A 17673-nucleotide genomic window follows, 5' to 3' on the forward strand; every position below is an offset into this window, starting at 1 on the left:
CTTGAACGGCGTCCACAGCAGATGATCACCCACCTACTCCGTACTCATAGCGCCCCCCCCCCCCCCAAGGTTGTCGCCTATACTACAGAAGGTTAGGTATGCGACATCGGGCATGTGGAGAAACAGACAGAAAGAAAGTCCACGTCCGCTGGCGCTGGCGCAGCACCACTCAAAACCCAGTTTCGGATTTGACATATGTCTACCTGCATCCTCATCATGCTGTATATGCAGCAATAGCTGTGAGCCCAAGCTTCATGATACAGAGCTCTTGAGTCTTTTGTCTTAACAGACTAGCATCAGCAAAGATGTTTTTGTTTCTTGAATGCTCTATGTGAGCAAAGACGCGACCACCGAGACCTTCACCTTCACCTTCACATGCATATTCACATACTTTAACAAGACTGTATATTTCCACGGGCTTATCTTTTCGCCTTCCATTCTTCCATCCTCGATCTTCCATCACTCTCTCAGTCCTTCGATACTTACTCATCCGCTGTGAGTGCATGTAGTTAGCTTACGATCTATCTGGCCAGCTTGATACACGCCCTCCCACCGATCCGCGACTGACTGATCCTTAACTCACATCCCCCATACCATATCATCCCAAACCATACCAATCACTTCCTCCATTCACAATGGAAGATATACCATCGACACCACCGACCAAACGACCGCACTACCGCCTCAGCGGACTCTCGAACTTCATCCCACTAAGCGAAGAACCTAGCACTGCTGTGTCGACGCGTGGACAACGACTCCCAAGCTTAATCCAAAGCCGATCGACCGCATCACTATTCACACTCCCACGACGACCGCGCAGCGAACGACGCAATTCCGTACACTCGATCAATTCCGACACGGAAGTCGATCCGCTGGTCGGCGACGAGCTAGTCTTGGGCGGCGGCGGTAGCAATGACTCTGCGACTGCGTCGCCACTCCATCGGAAATGGCACCACAGCTATCAAGCGCCGCAAGAGATCGATGCGCGACGCATGTCGCTCGGACCGGAGATTTTGATGACGCCTCAAATGCGCAGTATGCGATTGATTGGAAACAGCAATCCTCGGTACCGATGGCAACAGTATTACAAGACGGAGGAGCAGTTGAGCAAGATGAAAAAACCGTTGCGCCAGTATTATGAGCGCAATAATTTTCTCATTTCGCAGTATATCTACATCGACCGACTACTCGACTCGTCGCTGCCGCATAATCTGATTCAGGAATATACCAAGACGCAAGGGAATGGATATACCAATCCGATGAATACGATCAATGAGGAGCCGCAGTCGGCGATTTGTATTCCTGGGTCTGGCACCAACATCGCCGCTGGCACTACCCCGACAGAGACTACAAAGAGTTCACCGGGCATTTCTCCCAATGAAACCAAAATCAAACGCACGCCGAAGAATTTATACAAGTTGCCGGATGAGGCGACTCCTCTACTCGGCGATCCGGATCTTGCTATCGACCCCGAAGAACAACTGTACCCAGAGGTGCCCTACGATTCGGACGATGAAGGGGTGGACAGCGACGATCCCGTTGTCACGGCGGCTATCTACCTCAACCTCGTGGCCAATGTCGTCTTGCTGGTGGCTAAACTCGCTGTGATTGTCATGACATCGTCATTGTCGGTGTTGGCTTCACTAGTGGATGCAGCGCTTGACTTCCTATCAACTGCGATTGTCTGGACTACGACGAAGCTCATCTCGCAGCAAGATCAGTATGCATATCCCGTTGGAAGACGGCGCTTGGAACCCGTCGGTGTCTTGGTCTTTTCGGTGATTATGATCACGTCGTTTTTCCAGGTTTTCTTACAGTGCATCAACCGTCTGACCGTGTCCGGAGACCATTCCGTGGTGCAGCTGACGCTGCCGGCGATTATGATCATGGTGTCGACTGTGGTGATCAAGGGTTTCTGTTGGTTCTGGTGCCGACTAGTCAAGAACTCATCGGTCCAAGCGCTGGCGCAGGATGCCGTGACTGATGTCGTCTTCAACACCTTTTCCATCATCTTCCCCCTTGTCGGCTTTTACCTTAATGTTTGGTGGCTCGATGCTCTAGGCGGCTTATTACTATCTCTCTACGTCATCTCCAACTGGTCCAAGACCTCATCACAGCATGTCCGGAACCTCTGCGGCGCCGCCGCCACTGCCGATCAACGAAACGTCCTCCTCTACCTCACCATGCGCTTCGCAAAGACGATCAAGTATATTCAAGGCCTCCAGGCCTACCATGCCGGCGATAAGTTGAACGTTGAGGTTGACATAGTGCTGGATGAGAATATGAGTCTTAGAGACAGTCATGACCTTGGCGAGTCTCTCCAGTACGTCCTTGAGAGTGTCCCTACTGTCGACCGTGCTTTTGTCCATGCCGATTATGCCGATTGGAATCTCCCCAGCCATATGAACCAGCAGGGATGAGAACCAGGTAGCTCATGGTAATTTTTCCCGTCAACAACAATTCAACTGTGTGGCGATATACGGTGGATGTTGACTTTTGCGAATAGGTGCCAGATTGGTTTTATGGGATGTCTTTTACTGTGACTGAAGGATAGAGCAATCCTTCTTCGCCTCTGCTTTATACCCTATCAGTCAAGATGGACCGAGTGACAGGACATTACAGGATGGATGCTGACTGGAGAACGGCGCGGCTAGTTGTTCGATGTAAAAGATCGTCCTGTGCTCTGGCTCTATTCATATAGTTTGTAAGTGTGTATAAAATTCCCTCATCTGGACAGTATCGACGAATGCAATGAGCATGTGTCCTTACTCAATAATGAGAAAATGATCAAAAACGTCTCACGTGCAATGTTGATCACGTATCTGGCTGCCCTGGCTCGTTCAGACAACCGCATCGCAACAAAAATATAGTTATATTGGAATACCTTTTTCACCATTGACCCATCTGCAAAATGGTGCGATTATATACACGGGAACGAGAGGTCCTGACAGGACGCATCATTGTTCCATCATGACAACGACTTTTCTTCCGCCGTAGCCGTTCATTAAGTGATGCTCGATGAGTGCACGCGAAATAGCTTGACTTGTAGTCGCTTCTTCGTTCTGACTGTCTTGTCTAGTCGCCATCCCACTGCCATGTCGTCCCAGGATGGCGACAGAGCTTGTTATACCTCATCGCGAATCCCAATATGCCCAGGTGGATCAAGAATGCCAATGTTGCTTTCCAAACCCGATAATCCTGGACGGAGAATTCTGCCAACGCAATGGCGATAACAGGGTAGGCCGTCGTGGCATTGATTCCACGGTACAAACACGGTTGGAGGGTACTGAGCAATTTAAGTCCGAGGATGGCCATGCGGAGCGAAGGGGAAGTTATTGGACCTTCGGCAAAGGATCTGACGCGAGTCACCGTACGTGAGATGAGTGTTTGAGGTGAAGAATGGGCCGATTCGAGGAGGAGTTGCCGACGGACCGGGGATGGGGACGTGGAAGATCGTTTAATCGGCGATGTGGGAGCCGATGTTGATGACTGTCGCGGCCGAATGATCACTGTACTGGATCCATTTCTGCTGTTCTGCCTCTGCCCGGCCGAGCTCTGCCTTAGAGGAGATGAGGAGGATTCTCCATCACTTCCACCGGAGAACGTGGATCCAGGGGAAAGATCGTTGGTCGAAGTTTCAGCAGTCAACACGGAACCTTTTCTCCGCTTCTGAGATAATTCATAATCTACTCCTCGTTGTGGAGAATTTCCCTTTCTCGGGCTATCCAGCTTCTGGATTCGTCTTCCAGGGGTGAGTTCTTCCGGCTCCATGGAATTCTTGCGTCTTGTTGTTGGGAGGTCATCAAGTCTTCCAGATGTCACGACCTGGAGGACATCATCTGCGCTAGGACGCATGTCCGGCTCCAGTGACAATAACCTTTTCAGGAATGCATAAATAGCACCAGGCAATTCCGGACGCACCTTTCGCTGATCGTCAAAGCCGCCCCAAGACAATATCTCTGACCTCAGCTCATCGACATCTTCTTTCTCCTCATGGAGAACATTCGAGGCCCGGTAGGGCAGATTTGCAAAGCAGAGAAAATGCAAGATCATGCCCAAAGAAAAGATGTCGGACTTGGAAGTGAAGTTTTCGTAGGGCCCACCGGGAGTGATCCTTCGTAAAACCTCAGGAGCACAGTAGGAAATAGTGCCTGTAGCACCAGTAGACTTGCGAGTAGCATATTCGTATTGAACCTCTCCAAAATCACTGACGAGGACTCTAGTCTCACCACCGACAGTATGTAAGAGGCAGTTGCTCGGTTTCAGATCCCGGTGGATGTAATTATTATGGTGCAGAAAGCGTAATCCAGAAGTGATATCTTTGAAGAAGCTGTAGATCTCATCAAAATGGAGCCTCTTAGGCTCGTGTTTTTGTCGAGGAGAATCAGACTCTCCTTTGGACCGACGCCGGATCCGTTCTTTCAGGTCCTGGGTCGTGGTAGTGGCCTGGGCTGAGCCCAGGACATAGTTTTGCATGTCCCCACCATTACAATACTGCTGTAGGATGAAGGCGTATGGGATCTTGGGGCCAAAAGAACTGGCCTGGTAATCCTGGAGCCAGACATGTTGATAGGAGACGAGATTCTGATGTGACAAGGTTGTCAACAGCCGGACTTCAATCAAGACCTTCTCAAGCCAAGCATGGTCGTCGCCGACGGGAACACGCTTGCAAGCAAATCTGCCGGCGAAAAAACCATCGACGAGGTGTTTGACGAGTAACACGACCCCTCTGCCGCCTCGACCGAGTTCTCTTTCTTCGACAAAGAATTTCTCAAAATAGTTGGGCACAAAGGCAGCTTCAGAAATCCCTTGAGCATGGGTGACGGGGGCGGGCTCGCTGGTGACAAACTCCGCGTCCGGGGGAGGAGGTTGAGTCCTCGTCGAGGGTGGACGGAGCCTTGAGCGAACTGGTTGAGCTAAGCGGCGCCTGGGGGAAGGTGGCAGTGAAGGCTCGGCGGACCCCGGGAGGCTCCTGGCGAGCATCTCAAAATAGTCATGAGTGATGAAGGTGGGTTGGTCGTCTGGGGAATTTGGAGCCAAATCATGAGCAGGGCCATCGTTCTGAGAGTGCCAGGGACGGCCACAGGTGGGACAGTCCGTTGAATGTCGGTCAAGGTTTTGGTCATGGCGGAAGGGGACCAATTGGTTAGTATGTGGGTCGCGGTAGATGATCGTGTCTGCACTTCGTCTGGATGATTGGGTCAGGAGAAGAAGGTCTGGCATGAATGAGAGAACTCACAGAACAACATCACGGTTGTTGTCGTAGGGGATGATGGAAAGACTGTCAGTTGGCTCAGGGCTGGTCTCGTCCATTCTTATATCGAATCAGCTGAAGATTGAAGCATTGAAGCACTTGACCAATGACTTGGGAGCATGTGAGATGACCACCAAGGCTGGAAACAGGGCCAGTCAGAGCTTAGTATTGGGAGTCAACTGTGTCGGTCAAGGTTCTCGTCAAAGAACGAGACGGCCTGTCGAATCCGGTATGACGCGGAGGAATCATGGCACATCGACGGGAGAAAAACCAAAGCTGGATCTAGGGGTTTTCGTCAAAACGTCAGAGTCTTGACAAGCACCAAATAGAAAGGATGAGAGAGAAAAAAGGGAGAACTTGAGGCTCGATAGGCAAAGAGGGAGCACAGAGAGACAAAAAAGGTGGCATGTCATGCATGTCAAGTCTGGGGAAACTCGACCAATCACAAGACAGGAAACTGAAGCGATTCGTAAGGAAGGGACGCGGATCGCCACATCAGATTAGTATGGCAGGCACGACCACGTAACACCACCAACACCACCAACTACAACATCAACGGCGTCCAACGCACAAGCAATGCATCGTCATACCTGGGTGGCACCTTTGCAGACATTATCATGATATTACGCTCGTTCTATGTTCTACCCCTGACCAGGTCTAGGGAATATCGGAGTGGTGTTGACATTGTTCAAATCAAATCCAGCATATGTTCCCTGGTTCCCCTGCTGCCATCCCTGGCCTGTCTGCTGATTGACAAATGCGCTCTGCCGGAAGGGGTTGGTACTGCCTGTGACATTGGTTGTAATTGTGGGACTGGCCGTGGCTGGCCGAGCTTTGGCAAATGGATTCGTCCCCGTTCGTTGTGGCTGCAAGGCTGGCGGAGACGGTGAGAACATGCCTCCTTGTCCCAACTCGGGCACAGGTGATTGTGACATTGTGTGTTGGCCGTACAGCACAGAAGCGCCTGGAGAAAAAGTATTGGCATCAAACCCTTGACCAGTGTTGTGCTTCGCAAATGGATTCGTCGATGATCGATTGGGAGATGCTCCAACTGGGGATGACTGTGAGTTGCCCGTAGGTAGCATCGACTGTCGGAAGGGGTTCGTCGATGTATGCTGTGGTTGCAGCTGGGTTGGCTGAGACGAGGAGAATGTCGATGATTGGGACTGAAAGTCTGCCACTCCATTCTGTGGGATTGGTGAGAGTGAAGTTGGGAATTGGAAGGCATGAGCTGGCGCTTGTTGAGGTTGAGGTCCGTAGCCACCGAATCCCGCTCCAGTAAAGTCGGGTTGAAGTTGCTGACTGGGCATGGGTTGACTCTGGAATGTCGGCTGGGGTTGTATAAAAGGATTGTAACCGGTCTGTTGCGGCATCTGCATGGGCTGGTACACTTGGCCCTGTGGCATTGCTTGCTGGAATTGTTGAGGAGGGTTCTGGGCCATCTGTTGTTGGTTCTGCTCGATCGACTCGAAAAAATCAATCAGGTCTGGTGCTGGTCCTTTGGCCTGCGTCTGTGCCTGTGGCGCTGATGGAGCTGTTGTTGGTCGAACTGGTGCTGACGTTGCCTTCGATGCCGACGACGCAGGGGCAACCGGCTTTCCTGACTTCTTAGCCTGTTGCTGAGCCATGTACTGCTGTCGGTTCATCTCAAAGTCTGGGTCGTTCAAGTACTCCTCCAGAGACGCGGTCAGAGTCGTGGGGGCGTGCTTCAACTTGGGAACTTCTAGCCGTGTCGACGTTTGATATTGCCGGGCCACGCTCAGATAGTGTACTACTTGTTCTGTTTGCACTCCAAAGGTCCGATAGATGTTGAGTGCCCTTTCCGCATCTGGGCGAGACATCTCAAAGTAGTGTTCTGTCCGCGGTCAGGAGCTTGTTGTGGGGCCGTCAGGGACGCCACTTACCCAGGACATTGATAGTGCCCTCATTCATGGCCTTGAACAGTTCAAGCAAATCCAAGGTCAGGAGACGGAAAGCTGTCAGTGAAATCTCGTTATCAGGGTCATGGGAAGTCAGAAGCTATACTGGTTAGCCCGTGGTGGTCTTGAACCTCGTCTCCACTCACATCACACTGGACCAAAGACTCTATTTGCATTTGCACGGCCTCTGTTAGTCGGAGGAGGCCTTTGTCCACAGTCAATCTCTTCATCTTGCCCGCTCCAGCCTTGACAAAATCGGTTCGGACGTCTCGGTACCCAATAACTCGCTCCATGAGGTAGTCATTGTATTTTCGAATGTTGTGTCCTTGAGTTTGCGCTGTCCGTGGTCAGACTTCGTTTGCTAGAGTGGGAACGGCTGACTATACCTTCTGCAAAGCTGCTAATGGCCAGTCTCTTGGGGTTGGCTGCGAGGTATGCTAACGTCACCTCCGGCTGGCCCTCTCTGATCATCAGATGAACAATTATCAAGGACTTGAAAACAATGGTCCATGTTGAATCTCTCAACCGTAGCTGGAGGGTGCGAAAGACCTCGGCCACTCCGCTTTCGCCTTGTTTAGTAGCAAGCAGGATCGATTCGACATATTTCGACTTGGGGGCGGCAAGCTGGATATTCTTAACACCCGGTACTTTGACATGTCTCCAGAGGGGCCCACCTTTATCTTTGTAGCACCTTTAACCGTCTTCTCCATCTCGAAATCGGGGGTTGGTCGATCAAATGCGCAAAGATCAAGTTCTCTGCTTTGGGCCTGTTCAAAGGTTCCAAGGATCCGGAAAGGCCGACCGGAGGAGTAAAAGGAAATGAGTGAAGGACCGGTCCTACGAATGCTAGGACGGGGTGACGCGGTGACTGCGCGACGTACCACGAGAGGTTGGTGGGCTTCAGACAGGCATGTTGGACAGAGGTGCTAGGGACGACTAGCACATGGCAGCTTGTATGATCGCGCAAGAGGATAGATTTTAAAGCAGGCGGTCACAGGCGGAAGTTGTGACAAAGTGGCTGTAGTACGTGTTTTCGGCAGCCGCAGTCTTGGGAGGCCACGAGCGACAAGAGGCGTTGGGTAGCGGAGCAGCGGCAAGGCAATGCAAAAGGGCGTAATTAAGATGACAACAAAAAGTGCGCGCTCTATGCTCGACCAATATGGAAAAAGTTATCCAAGATATGGTAATCAGAACCATCCAGTGTCGAACGTGCGATGCACCAAGGAACTGGTCAGAGGAAGTTGGTAGACCAATTTACGGTGGAGCTTTGAAGTCACCTGGAGGATGTGGTCGGTGGTCGGGAGAAGTGGTTCAGTCAGAGTGTGGGAGCGTCGCAGCTCGTTGCTCCGAGAACCAAAAGGCCACGATGCTAATGCTGATGCTGTTGCGGCTCCTAGGCCTGGCCATCATCAGCACCTACGCAAAGGTGGCTCAACTAATCGTTAGGGGCCTTTAAGGATCTCAAACGTGGGCGGGGCGGCCCCCTCGGCCCAATCGCTGGATGCTCACGGCCACTCTGGCCCAACGATTGAGGGCTGAGAGGCCCGAGGGCCTCTAGCCCTTGAGCCCTACAGGCAGCATCAGGACCTAATATCACACATACGGATATCCCACTACTAACAAGACCAATGGCCAGTCTTCTCGCTAAGTAGTCACTTAGGCTGTTCCCCAGTCAAGGCTTGTTGAAATACGGTGTTCAAGCTGAATTACTCTGTCACTCTGGTCACTTGTCGAGCAGACCTCCGCAATGCTTGATCCACTACTATAAGGATGAATGCAGACGCAACGCGGTGAGCAATGGGACATTAATGCTTTAAGCAGTTAACCTACATATGGACGCATAGGCACAGGGAAATGTACTAGGATTATGGTGAGGCAGATCTCGCTTACGATTCTGAAAGCTTCCATATTGTGTTGGTGGTTTTGTCTCAAATCATTCATTTCATACCTAGACATGGTCTCAATTCCTTGAGCTGCTGTAACGTCAAGCATACGTAGATATCGTCCATCGCCAATCTTCATCTCCGCACCATAGACCCGCAAGAGGACCCTGATATGCCATACCGGAAAACGAATGTAAACATTTCTCCCAGAGGTAGATCCAACAGATACCGTGCCTTGTTCTCAACATGCCCCCAACATACATCATCAAACAAACATGTGTCGCCATGTCATGTACAGAGCATCGCTTGATTGTACAGTTTCCCGATTCTGCTTCCAAAGGTCTTGTCCTCAATCCATCATAAAGTCACCTCGCAGCATTCTCTCACCCAGGTGATCTGGCTTCTTCAACTTTGGGGCGGGATCGGCCATGGGCTTGGAGATTTCTTTGGGTGGTGCAGGATCGGAAATGCTCGAGGCTCGCGGACGAGAGGTATTGGAGGCGAATGGGTTGCCGGTGGAAAATGAGGGGGATCGTTTACTACGGTCTCGGATGGCTTCAGACCAATTGAATCCTTCTCCTGGGAATCATCAGCATCCTGGTGTGAGATCGAGCTTGAACCACAATAGAATGCAACAGCAAATTGCAACATGCAACATGTGGGAGGGACAGGCCTAGACTCTTACCTGCAGTCTTGACCGTCCCAGTGGCAGGTTGACGTTGTTGGTGTGGGTTTTCATAACGCTCATCCAAGGTAAAGAGGGAAGACGAGGGGCGCCTACCACCGCCGGTGTTGCCGGTATTGCTAGGGCTTGTGCCTAGCCTCACATCCCGTAAAGCCTGTGCTCCAAAACTCACTCTTCGTGCAAAAGAAGGCGACGGCGGAGGTTGCAAGCTTGCACTGGTGGAATCGTCCTCTTCAATCACGGCTGGCTCATCGCCAAAGCTATTTCGGAAATCCGGGGAGCCTGAGGCGGATGAGGTTGCAATGCTTGCTCGTCTCTGGCGTGCAAACGCATTGTTGTAAGGTGATTGTCCCGCTGGATTGGTCGTCAGGCCAAGCGAGGTGATTGATGCGCCTCTTCGATGTTGGGGTACACTGGGAGTGGATGGAACGGTATGGGATGGGGGAGAAGAGGAAAGAGAGTTCGAATTAGGGCGTGGATTGAACATATCGACGATGGACGAACGTCGACGATGCTGGGGTCGTGGCGAAGGTGGTCCGTTGGAGTCAGACATGTTTTCCAGAGAAAGGCTTAGTATGTAATATAATGTAGAACGTAGAAAGTGTGGTTTGTACAGTCGACCACCAAGGGGTCAAGGTGTGTGCGTGTGTGTTGTCAATGGAGCTGTAAGTTGAGGTAGGCAGGTAGGACAAAGGCAGGAAATGTCACGTCATTGTGGTGCGAGCGTCTGATTGACAGCAAAGCTTGATAGGATGGCTGGAGAGGGGAACTAGAGATAGGGTGGATGATCAGGGCCAAAGCAGAGACTGAAACATGAAACTAAAGGGATTATCGCCGTCTGGTGATGGGCAGACTGGTAGGTACTGAAACTATGTGCAGGAGAAGGGAATGTTATATTGAGGGACAGGAAGGGCGGAAGGGGGGGAAGAGAAGAAAAGTTGGCTTACATATTATCATCATTATTAACGAATCTAGCCCAGTGGCCCCAATCAATCACTGCAATCATGAATACGGTGCATGTGCGTACGAGTACAGAGTAGTCTGCATATCAGGACACTGCGGAGATGTTTGGGCTAAAAGAAGGACAACGAGTGAGGTGAGCGCGCATTGACACACAACCTCTTCTGGTCTGACGTGTCTAGTCTGGTGTCTAGAGTCTGGTCTGGTCGGTGTGTCGTAACGGTAGTGACGGGAGGAATTCTATTCTGTGGTTCGCTTGCAACAATCAAATGGCAAAGAAAGTCATCCGGCAAGGTTTGCCTTTGTTGTTTCCAACTGGAGGCCGTGGAGGGGGAAAGCATAATGCGGAGGAGGGACGCATTACCAGCCTGCCAGCATGCATTAGGCCTGCACTGGGGGCTAGCGGGGACCTCGGGGACCCAATGAGACCCCTGTGACCCTGGGTCAAGGCTGCCTTATCCCCCTCACCCCGCTAGTTTATGTGCTTCTATCCGGCTACTAGCTATCTTCAGCGACGTGGGACTGTCAGTGGGACCATTACGAACAGCTAGACTGATCACAACTGCTTCAGAAGCACAGAGGGTGGACTGTGTGCCACCACTTGTTCAATTGGACAAATGCTCATCCAGACTGACTGGGAATGGAGGGAGAGAACTCCAGTACTAGCATCAGCACCCGTGCAGAGTTTCGCCCTTACCTGCCAGTGCTCCCATAATTCATCCCACCCCTGACATTGGGTGGAATTACCAAGGCATCTAGGCTCAGACGATCTCCAGATCAGCCACTTGGCGGAAGGCAAGAATGCTGTTCCTGTAGGGATCTAATGTACGGGCACGACGGGGTTCTGAATGTTTTCTGGAGAACAGCATGAACAGCATGAACAGCATAAACAGTCATGAGAGCCCTGACAATGATGGAGCCTGGGACATGGGTTACAATGCGTAAGATAGATACGTAAGACACCTATCCGCGTAGGTGTCACCCGATGTACTTTCCCATGCTGATACTCAGGACAGGTACATCTTGTCTTATGGCGTGACAGCCAGGTTAACCCACCTCCTTCTGAGGACTGCACGGAGTAAGTAGCACCTGCCTCCACTATCTCGAGTCGCCAGGATTCTCCAGGCATCACTCAGGTCGAGCATACATCCATCGACGCACTCTTCTCTCACTACCAGATTCCATCATTTCGAGTCTTGGTCATAGCCTCTTCCATCTGAAAACTCCCGTCTCCATCATCAGTATTGGCCCTTCTACATCTCCAGATAAGTCCCCTTGCAACCGACATGCAGTCCCTGTTTTCTAAAGTACGCTTTGGATTCAAAGCTGAGAAAGTCCAATTCGCCAACAAGGGACCAACCATGCAAGGTTCTTTTACATGCACGCATTGATGGCTTGAGGACAATTTGTGCCCGGCATGATACATCAAGAGAAGTACAAGCAAGACTTAGCCAACTGGTATACTTTGCTTTGTCCCAAGCTTCGACCCTAAAGCAGCCTGGTGGTCTGAATGCGGAAATTTCAACACCTCCTTTATCCCATCTTGCACGTCGTCAAATGCTGCAAACGTCATGCTCTGCCCTACTTCAACGTATCCCCCGTCTCTTTGTTAGCTAAAGATGAAAGATGGCAGTAAGTAATATCTATCCCCTTCTGATCGTTGTCGTTCTGCTGGTGATGCAAACCTTTCCCCCGGCCTCCTCTGGTTTCGTTCGCCTCGACTCGTCAACAACATGGCCCCAACGAAACCCCAAACCCCAGGCAAGGCTCCAAAGCCACTGGGCTCCCTTAAATTCCGTGGCAAACAACCCATAGCCTTCTCTCATCCTCATGCAAATGCAAGGATAGCGACTTTAACTCAACTGGAACGAGAACTTTCTCCTGTCGCTTCGACATCATCTCTATCCGATGAATTGGAACCCGATGTAACCCCTGCTTTGCTCTTGGAATTGACAAGCCTCCAACGCCCAGCCAATGTTGATTCTGAACTACCTCTGGCGTTTCGAATCAATCTACAGCTCTCTGCGCTTGAATCCATCAAGCAGTATGGCCCGCTCGAGAGATTGGTGCTCCTCTCAGACGTCATCTTGGCACTCCCTGATATCAAGAACTGTCTATCAGAGTCTGGGGAACAATCCACCATTCATGCTGGAGCGCAACGGTGCTTGAAATTGTTGCAATCGGAAGTCCCTGGTGCTCAGATTGAACTCCAGCTGGTCCTCCAAACATTCTCTCGTCTGCAATTTTCAACTTCCGGCCCCAGCGACGATGTCCTTTCCCGCATAGAACAATGCGATTCTTTCTTGTCGTTGATTGAACCCCTAGCCCGTCAGTCCCACCTACAGAAGAAATGGAACTCAGTTTCCGTGTCAGTATTGCAGCATTATTTCCAGATGCTAGTTCGGAACCCGGATCTTGCACAATCGTCCACCACTCGATATCACCGACCGTCTGTGTGGCGTAACAGCCTGAATTATGACAAGACAATTCATCGTGACCCCCCAGCAGCAGATGCGGCTAAACTTTCTATTGGCAATCTCGGTCCAGTATCAGAAGACATCTCATCCGCCCAAGCCTTGGATCTTCTACGTGAAACATATCGGCTCCTCTCGGAGTACAACCAAACAGAAGCCCGCCGAGTCGCAATACATTCCCCCAGTTTCTTGCTGGATGTGAGCAGCATCATAGATTGTCTCAATGACATAGATGCTATCAACAATAGCTCATTGCAATCCGATCAAGTGTCAGGAGGCTTAGCTGAATGTATAGAAGTTTGGCACATGTTCACCGATAAACATAGAATTACTGCCGAAGCAGCTTTTGCGGATCGACTACTTCTGCTTCAAGATGCCGTACGCACCAACCCCCTCGACGTGCACGAATCTTCGTTCACAATGCTGATGGGACTGATCCGTCGAATGTCACAACCCCCTCTCCTGAGGTCTCGCCTCAATTCACCACAATTCAACGAAGCTGAAGCGTTGGTGTCATCTCACATGGCACTTCGTGCCCAAAGATTTGGTCAATATCTGCTCGAAACCTGGCAAGTCTCAACATATCAATCAGAGCTTCATCTATTATGGCTTCTCATCTGGAGGGCGTTGAAAGCAACCTACTACCAGATAGGACTCTCCAATTCTCTTCGTGACACACCCAAGAAGTCTCTCGAGGCCACTTTCTTCCAGCGTCCTGGCATTCGATCCTTCTTTGCTAGGTTGGACGGAAGTTCTGACGCTTCCATACCGAGATGTGTAGAAGACACTGTTGCCCAGTACTGTCGCTATATTGCAAAATGTCGCGACGACCCTGACGACAGGTATGACCACCTGAGACGTTATGCAAACACCGGACTTCAAAGACATGTTGTTGATGCATTGGAGGCTTTCATCGAGGACGGCCAACTCAAACCCAACGACCTAGAAAGACTTGAGCGGGCCGCTGTACGCTTCAACTTCATCAACGATGGGCCGGTCACAATCAGAAGATGGACGTCCATTGACAAAGCTGACGACTGGACAATCGAATCACTCGATATGTGGTCCCCAACTACCGCCCTGGCTCCAGGACCAAACTCACCCACACTTGCTCGACACCGTGAAGACGATCAGGACGAAATGATAGATCAAGTGTCACAAATCGAGTATGGCCAATTCATGCCTCTGCAGTCTGTTTTTCCTCAGCCTGTCGGAATAAACATCAAGAGTGCATTCAACTACGTCTGGTGCCCCTTGCCAGAAACGAGAGCACAGGAGGTTGCTCAAAGCAGACTTATTTCGCGGGATCTAAGCCACCCAGGCATTTCCTCTGAAGGGGCAAAAGTGGAAGATCTGATTGACATTCCACCTTCTCATGCTCGCGGTCCAGAGTATCACCCTACCATTGTCTGGCCAACATTTGCCACGCCTACAGAATTCGTAGGGTCAACTTTGCATCGAATCTCTAAGGCCCGTCGTCAGTTAAGTTCAAAAGCCAAGTCTGGACTATCTTCGCTTTTTAGCCGTCAGAGGAAAAAGAACGTCCTATCGCAAGCCAAAATTCTTGATGTGTCTGCTCGAGTGGAAAAGCCCGCCATCAGCCTTCGAGGGGGAGGTCCTGCTCGGTCACGAGCAACAGCTCCAGTAGCTGGAGCACCCTTAAGTCTGAAAAAACGCCGTTTCCAGCAGAGTCAGATCGACCAATATCGACATCGTGCCAACATCCATCCGTCACGATCAATGGCAACGGATGCTGAAATCCTCAGAGATTTAGACCGTGCCTATTATAATATGGACGGGCCAGGCTCGGAACCTCTGCCAAACCAAGAAGAGATGCAACCCCAAGAGGAGAACCAGCACGGTGATTACCAGAACGAAATCAACGAGGGAGAATTCCAGCCTGTGGATCAACAAGGATTAGGCAACACTACAATACCGGAGGCTGGCCATGTTGGTAATGCCCCCCCTGAGGATGTACAGCCAACTCATGATGCTGACGGCCAATACCAGGGTCAAACCATCTTGGGAGGCATGGGACCACAGCAAAGCCTCTACCACATTCCAGCAGATAGACGGGTTCTTCCAGCATATGGCCAGCCTCAACCAGCCGATGTACCATCTCAGCCAGCATATGAACAGCACGTGCAGAACGGTCCAGGGGGCTGCTATCGATGCCCGGGGGCCCCTTATGAGATTCATCATATCTGTCACTGCAAACTTAAACAGTGTCATTGGTGCCCAACTTTTCCAAACTGTCTTCATCATGTTTGTGGTAAGTGGGAAATTGAATACAACTTGGAATATAGTGCTAATATGAGACTTGCAGATCCAAGCCACAATAGAAAAGGACAACCGCGCCATTTACGACGACCTGAACGGACTTTCCACAACTCTGATCACGACGCCCTTTTGGGAGACTATACCGAAGGCAGCTTAGTCGCGACCGTCATGGTCGAGATGAAAGAGTTTGGAGTCATCAGCTGCCTAGTGGGTCAGGAAGGATTTGCAACCCTGAACGTTGAATCGCACCAATGGCGACAGCGGGTTGCAGAATTAATTTTGCGCGCAACCACCTGGGCAAGTCATCTACGAGGATATATAGTCAGTCGCAGCGAGCCAAGATTACCTATGGACGCCATCGCAGGCTTTTATCCACCAGTCGGCCAGGAGCCTCCTCGGTGGGGCCTTGTGCGGCGACGGCGAGGACAGGAAGCGGATATATCAGCTGAACTGTGCCAACGGGTAGCCTACGATCTTGACACCTACTTCGTCAGATTGTGGAACCTTCTTCGAGAAGGTCGCACGGCTGACCTTCCAAACGGGCCAGGCCCACGTTTCTGCACAGTGTTAACCCTGCGCCACGAGTTCGGCCGCTTCATTCGAACTTTGAACGAGCTCCGGACATTGTATGCGGAATGGCTGATCGGACTTGGCGATGATGACATTCTCAAGAATAAAGGGGCAGAAATCCCTCCACCAGACGATGTGACAATGGACAGCTTCGACGAGGATGAAGATTCATCTGACGACGAAATGAGAGAACCTCCACTTGAGTCTATGGCATTCTTTGCCGACGACCAACGGCAGGCACCAGTCCAGTTGAAAACTTATTCGGAGTATATGAAAATGAAAAAAGGCGACCTCAACAAAGAATTGAAAGATATTCGGAGAGTACCCTGGCAAGAAATTCGCGCTCGGCAATACAACAAGCAGCAACTCGTAGGAATTTTGATGGAGCTGGACAGGCGTGGTGTTTATGGAATCGGTAAACATCAGGTCTCATCGAACGGAGCGATTGCTGGAACCGAGCCTGAAGGCGCCAGATCTAAAGGAAAAGAGGGACAAGAAGGAGGAAGAGGCCAAGCAGCAGCAGCAGATGGGCCGAGACAGAGAGGCCAGGTCAAAGGCAAAGGAAAGCAGAAGAGAAAACCTGCAGTGCCGCCGGTAGTGGCGTCTCCTACGAAACGATGGTCAGCGCGTCTTCGGAGGAGAAAGAAGGCATGAATAGGAGCTGTTTTGCTAGAGTGATAGAATGATAGAAATGATTTGTTCTTTACAGATCTGTCATTGATCAACGTTAGTGTGTGGTTTGAGACGTTTTACACAGATCATTGAATTCTAGGCTTTTTCATCCATAGATGAATCCACTTAACACTGGTGCTTATGAGGTTCGTAAACGCATCCATCATTGTCCATGATTCGGGTCAATAATTCTATACTGTGTATTTGTATTATCACAGCCAGTGCCTACCATGATTCAAGTCGGCATTTTGAGTGATCTGATCAATTAACAGTGAAGTGACTCACGCTACATCCGTCACTCGAGTCGTTTCTACCGCATCCAATGATTCAGATCTGTGCTGCTAATGTAGTTTTGATGACTCTCGTTGTGATTGTCTTCCTTCTCCTCCGTTTTCTTTTATTCCGTCATGATCGTGTCCTACTTGCTTTAACTTGTATCTGCCACTGTGATCTCACCCTCGCTTTCGACTTCCAAGCAGCAATTCGTTCAGATTCAATTTCAAGTTCACCTGATTGATAACTGAGCACATTGTCAACAACAACGGCCAGAATAAGGACGCGTTTCTCTCTATCTCTGTTTCTTGCGCGGTGTAGGTTTTATCTGTGATCTCTTATTCACCTGATTGGCACTGACATTGTCCACCACAACAGGAAGAGGCGTTGTCCTTGCTCGTTCAAACCCCACTACCCATACTATCTTTTATCCCAAGATGGCATCCTCGCGCTCCTCCTTCATCACAAGTCCTCTCGGCCACCGCAAGCGCCGATCTCCTGTCTATCTGATGATGATTGTCATCTTGGTCATCACCACATTCATCGCACCGGCATTGGCAACCAACTACACTCACTTCGACGACCTCCCCAAATGTGGCAAGGCCTGTATCGGCAAGGACGCCATCCACGACGCAGTGAGCGGAAATCGAGGAAACTGTCCTTTGGACTTGGCATGTGTCTGTCAATCACAGTACTACAACGT

The 17673-nt window shown here is 50.7% G+C and overlaps 5 protein-coding genes across 5 annotated transcripts; 2 read left to right on the forward strand and 3 right to left on the reverse strand.

The window, feature by feature from the left end:
• Window positions 1-218: 218 nt before the first annotated feature.
• PV10_03053 (uncharacterized protein) lies at window positions 219-2805 on the forward strand. Its single transcript, XM_016367445.1, has 2 exons — window positions 219-2437; window positions 2507-2805. Exon 1 carries the CDS (start codon window positions 636-638, stop codon window positions 2418-2420), a length of 1785 nt encoding a protein of 594 aa, XP_016226963.1. The 5' UTR covers window positions 219-635; the 3' UTR covers window positions 2421-2437; window positions 2507-2805.
• Window positions 2806-2869: 64 nt separating this feature from the next.
• Window positions 2870-5617, reverse strand: PV10_03054 (uncharacterized protein). Its single transcript, XM_016367446.1, has 2 exons — window positions 5240-5617; window positions 2870-5188 (listed from the first exon to the last, which is right to left on the reverse strand). The coding sequence occupies exons 1-2, from the start codon at window positions 5311-5313 to the stop codon at window positions 3076-3078; spliced, it is 2187 nt and encodes a 728-aa protein (XP_016226964.1). The 5' UTR covers window positions 5314-5617; the 3' UTR covers window positions 2870-3075.
• Window positions 5618-5831: 214 nt separating this feature from the next.
• Window positions 5832-8414, reverse strand: PV10_03055 (uncharacterized protein). The gene is made up of 5 exons (XM_016367447.1): window positions 7848-8414; window positions 7560-7797; window positions 7320-7510; window positions 7159-7273; window positions 5832-7109 (listed from the first exon to the last, which is right to left on the reverse strand). The coding sequence occupies exons 1-5, from the start codon at window positions 7881-7883 to the stop codon at window positions 5896-5898; spliced, it is 1794 nt and encodes a 597-aa protein (XP_016226965.1). The 5' UTR covers window positions 7884-8414; the 3' UTR covers window positions 5832-5895.
• Window positions 8415-9093: 679 nt separating this feature from the next.
• PV10_03056 (uncharacterized protein) lies at window positions 9094-10631 on the reverse strand. Its single transcript, XM_016367448.1, has 2 exons — window positions 9838-10631; window positions 9094-9635 (listed from the first exon to the last, which is right to left on the reverse strand). Exons 1-2 carry the CDS (start codon window positions 10292-10294, stop codon window positions 9406-9408), a joined length of 687 nt encoding a protein of 228 aa, XP_016226966.1. The 5' UTR covers window positions 10295-10631; the 3' UTR covers window positions 9094-9405.
• Window positions 10632-12434: 1803 nt separating this feature from the next.
• On the forward strand, window positions 12435-16679 carry PV10_03057 (uncharacterized protein; the record flags this gene model as incomplete). The annotated part of the gene is made up of 2 exons (XM_016367449.1): window positions 12435-15447; window positions 15502-16679. 2 exons carry the CDS (start codon window positions 12435-12437, stop codon window positions 16677-16679), a joined length of 4191 nt encoding a protein of 1396 aa, XP_016226967.1.
• Between the last annotated feature and the right edge of the window lie 994 nt (window positions 16680-17673).

Source organism: Exophiala mesophila (assembly GCF_000836275.1).
Source record: "Exophiala mesophila strain CBS 40295 unplaced genomic scaffold supercont1.2, whole genome shotgun sequence".
Taxonomy (NCBI): domain Eukaryota; kingdom Fungi; phylum Ascomycota; class Eurotiomycetes; order Chaetothyriales; family Herpotrichiellaceae; genus Exophiala; species Exophiala mesophila.

Coding starts and splice junctions, on each gene's coding strand:
- PV10_03054 (XM_016367446.1), bottom strand. CDS start 5,313: ATGGACGAGACCAGCCCTGAGCCAACTGACAGTCTTTCCATCATCCCC. Junction 5,189..5,239: donor AACAACCGTGATGTTGTTCT/GTGAGTTCTCTC, acceptor CCAATCATCCAG/ACGAAGTGCAGACACGATCA.
- PV10_03055 (XM_016367447.1), bottom strand. CDS start 7,883: ATGGAGAAGACGGTTAAAGGTGCTACAAAGATAAAG. Junction 7,798..7,847: donor AAGGTGCTACAAAGATAAAG/GTGGGCCCCTCT, acceptor AAGAATATCCAG/CTTGCCGCCCCCAAGTCGAA. Junction 7,274..7,319: donor AGTCTTTGGTCCAGTGTGAT/GTGAGTGGAGAC, acceptor TAACCAGTATAG/CTTCTGACTTCCCATGACCC.
- PV10_03053 (XM_016367445.1), top strand. CDS start 636: ATGGAAGATATACCATCGACACCACCGACCAAACGACCGCACTACCGC.
- PV10_03056 (XM_016367448.1), bottom strand. CDS start 10,294: ATGTCTGACTCCAACGGACCACCTTCGCCACGACCCCAGCATCGTCGA. Junction 9,636..9,837: donor TACCGGCAACACCGGCGGTG/GTAGGCGCCCCT, acceptor GATGATTCCCAG/GAGAAGGATTCAATTGGTCT.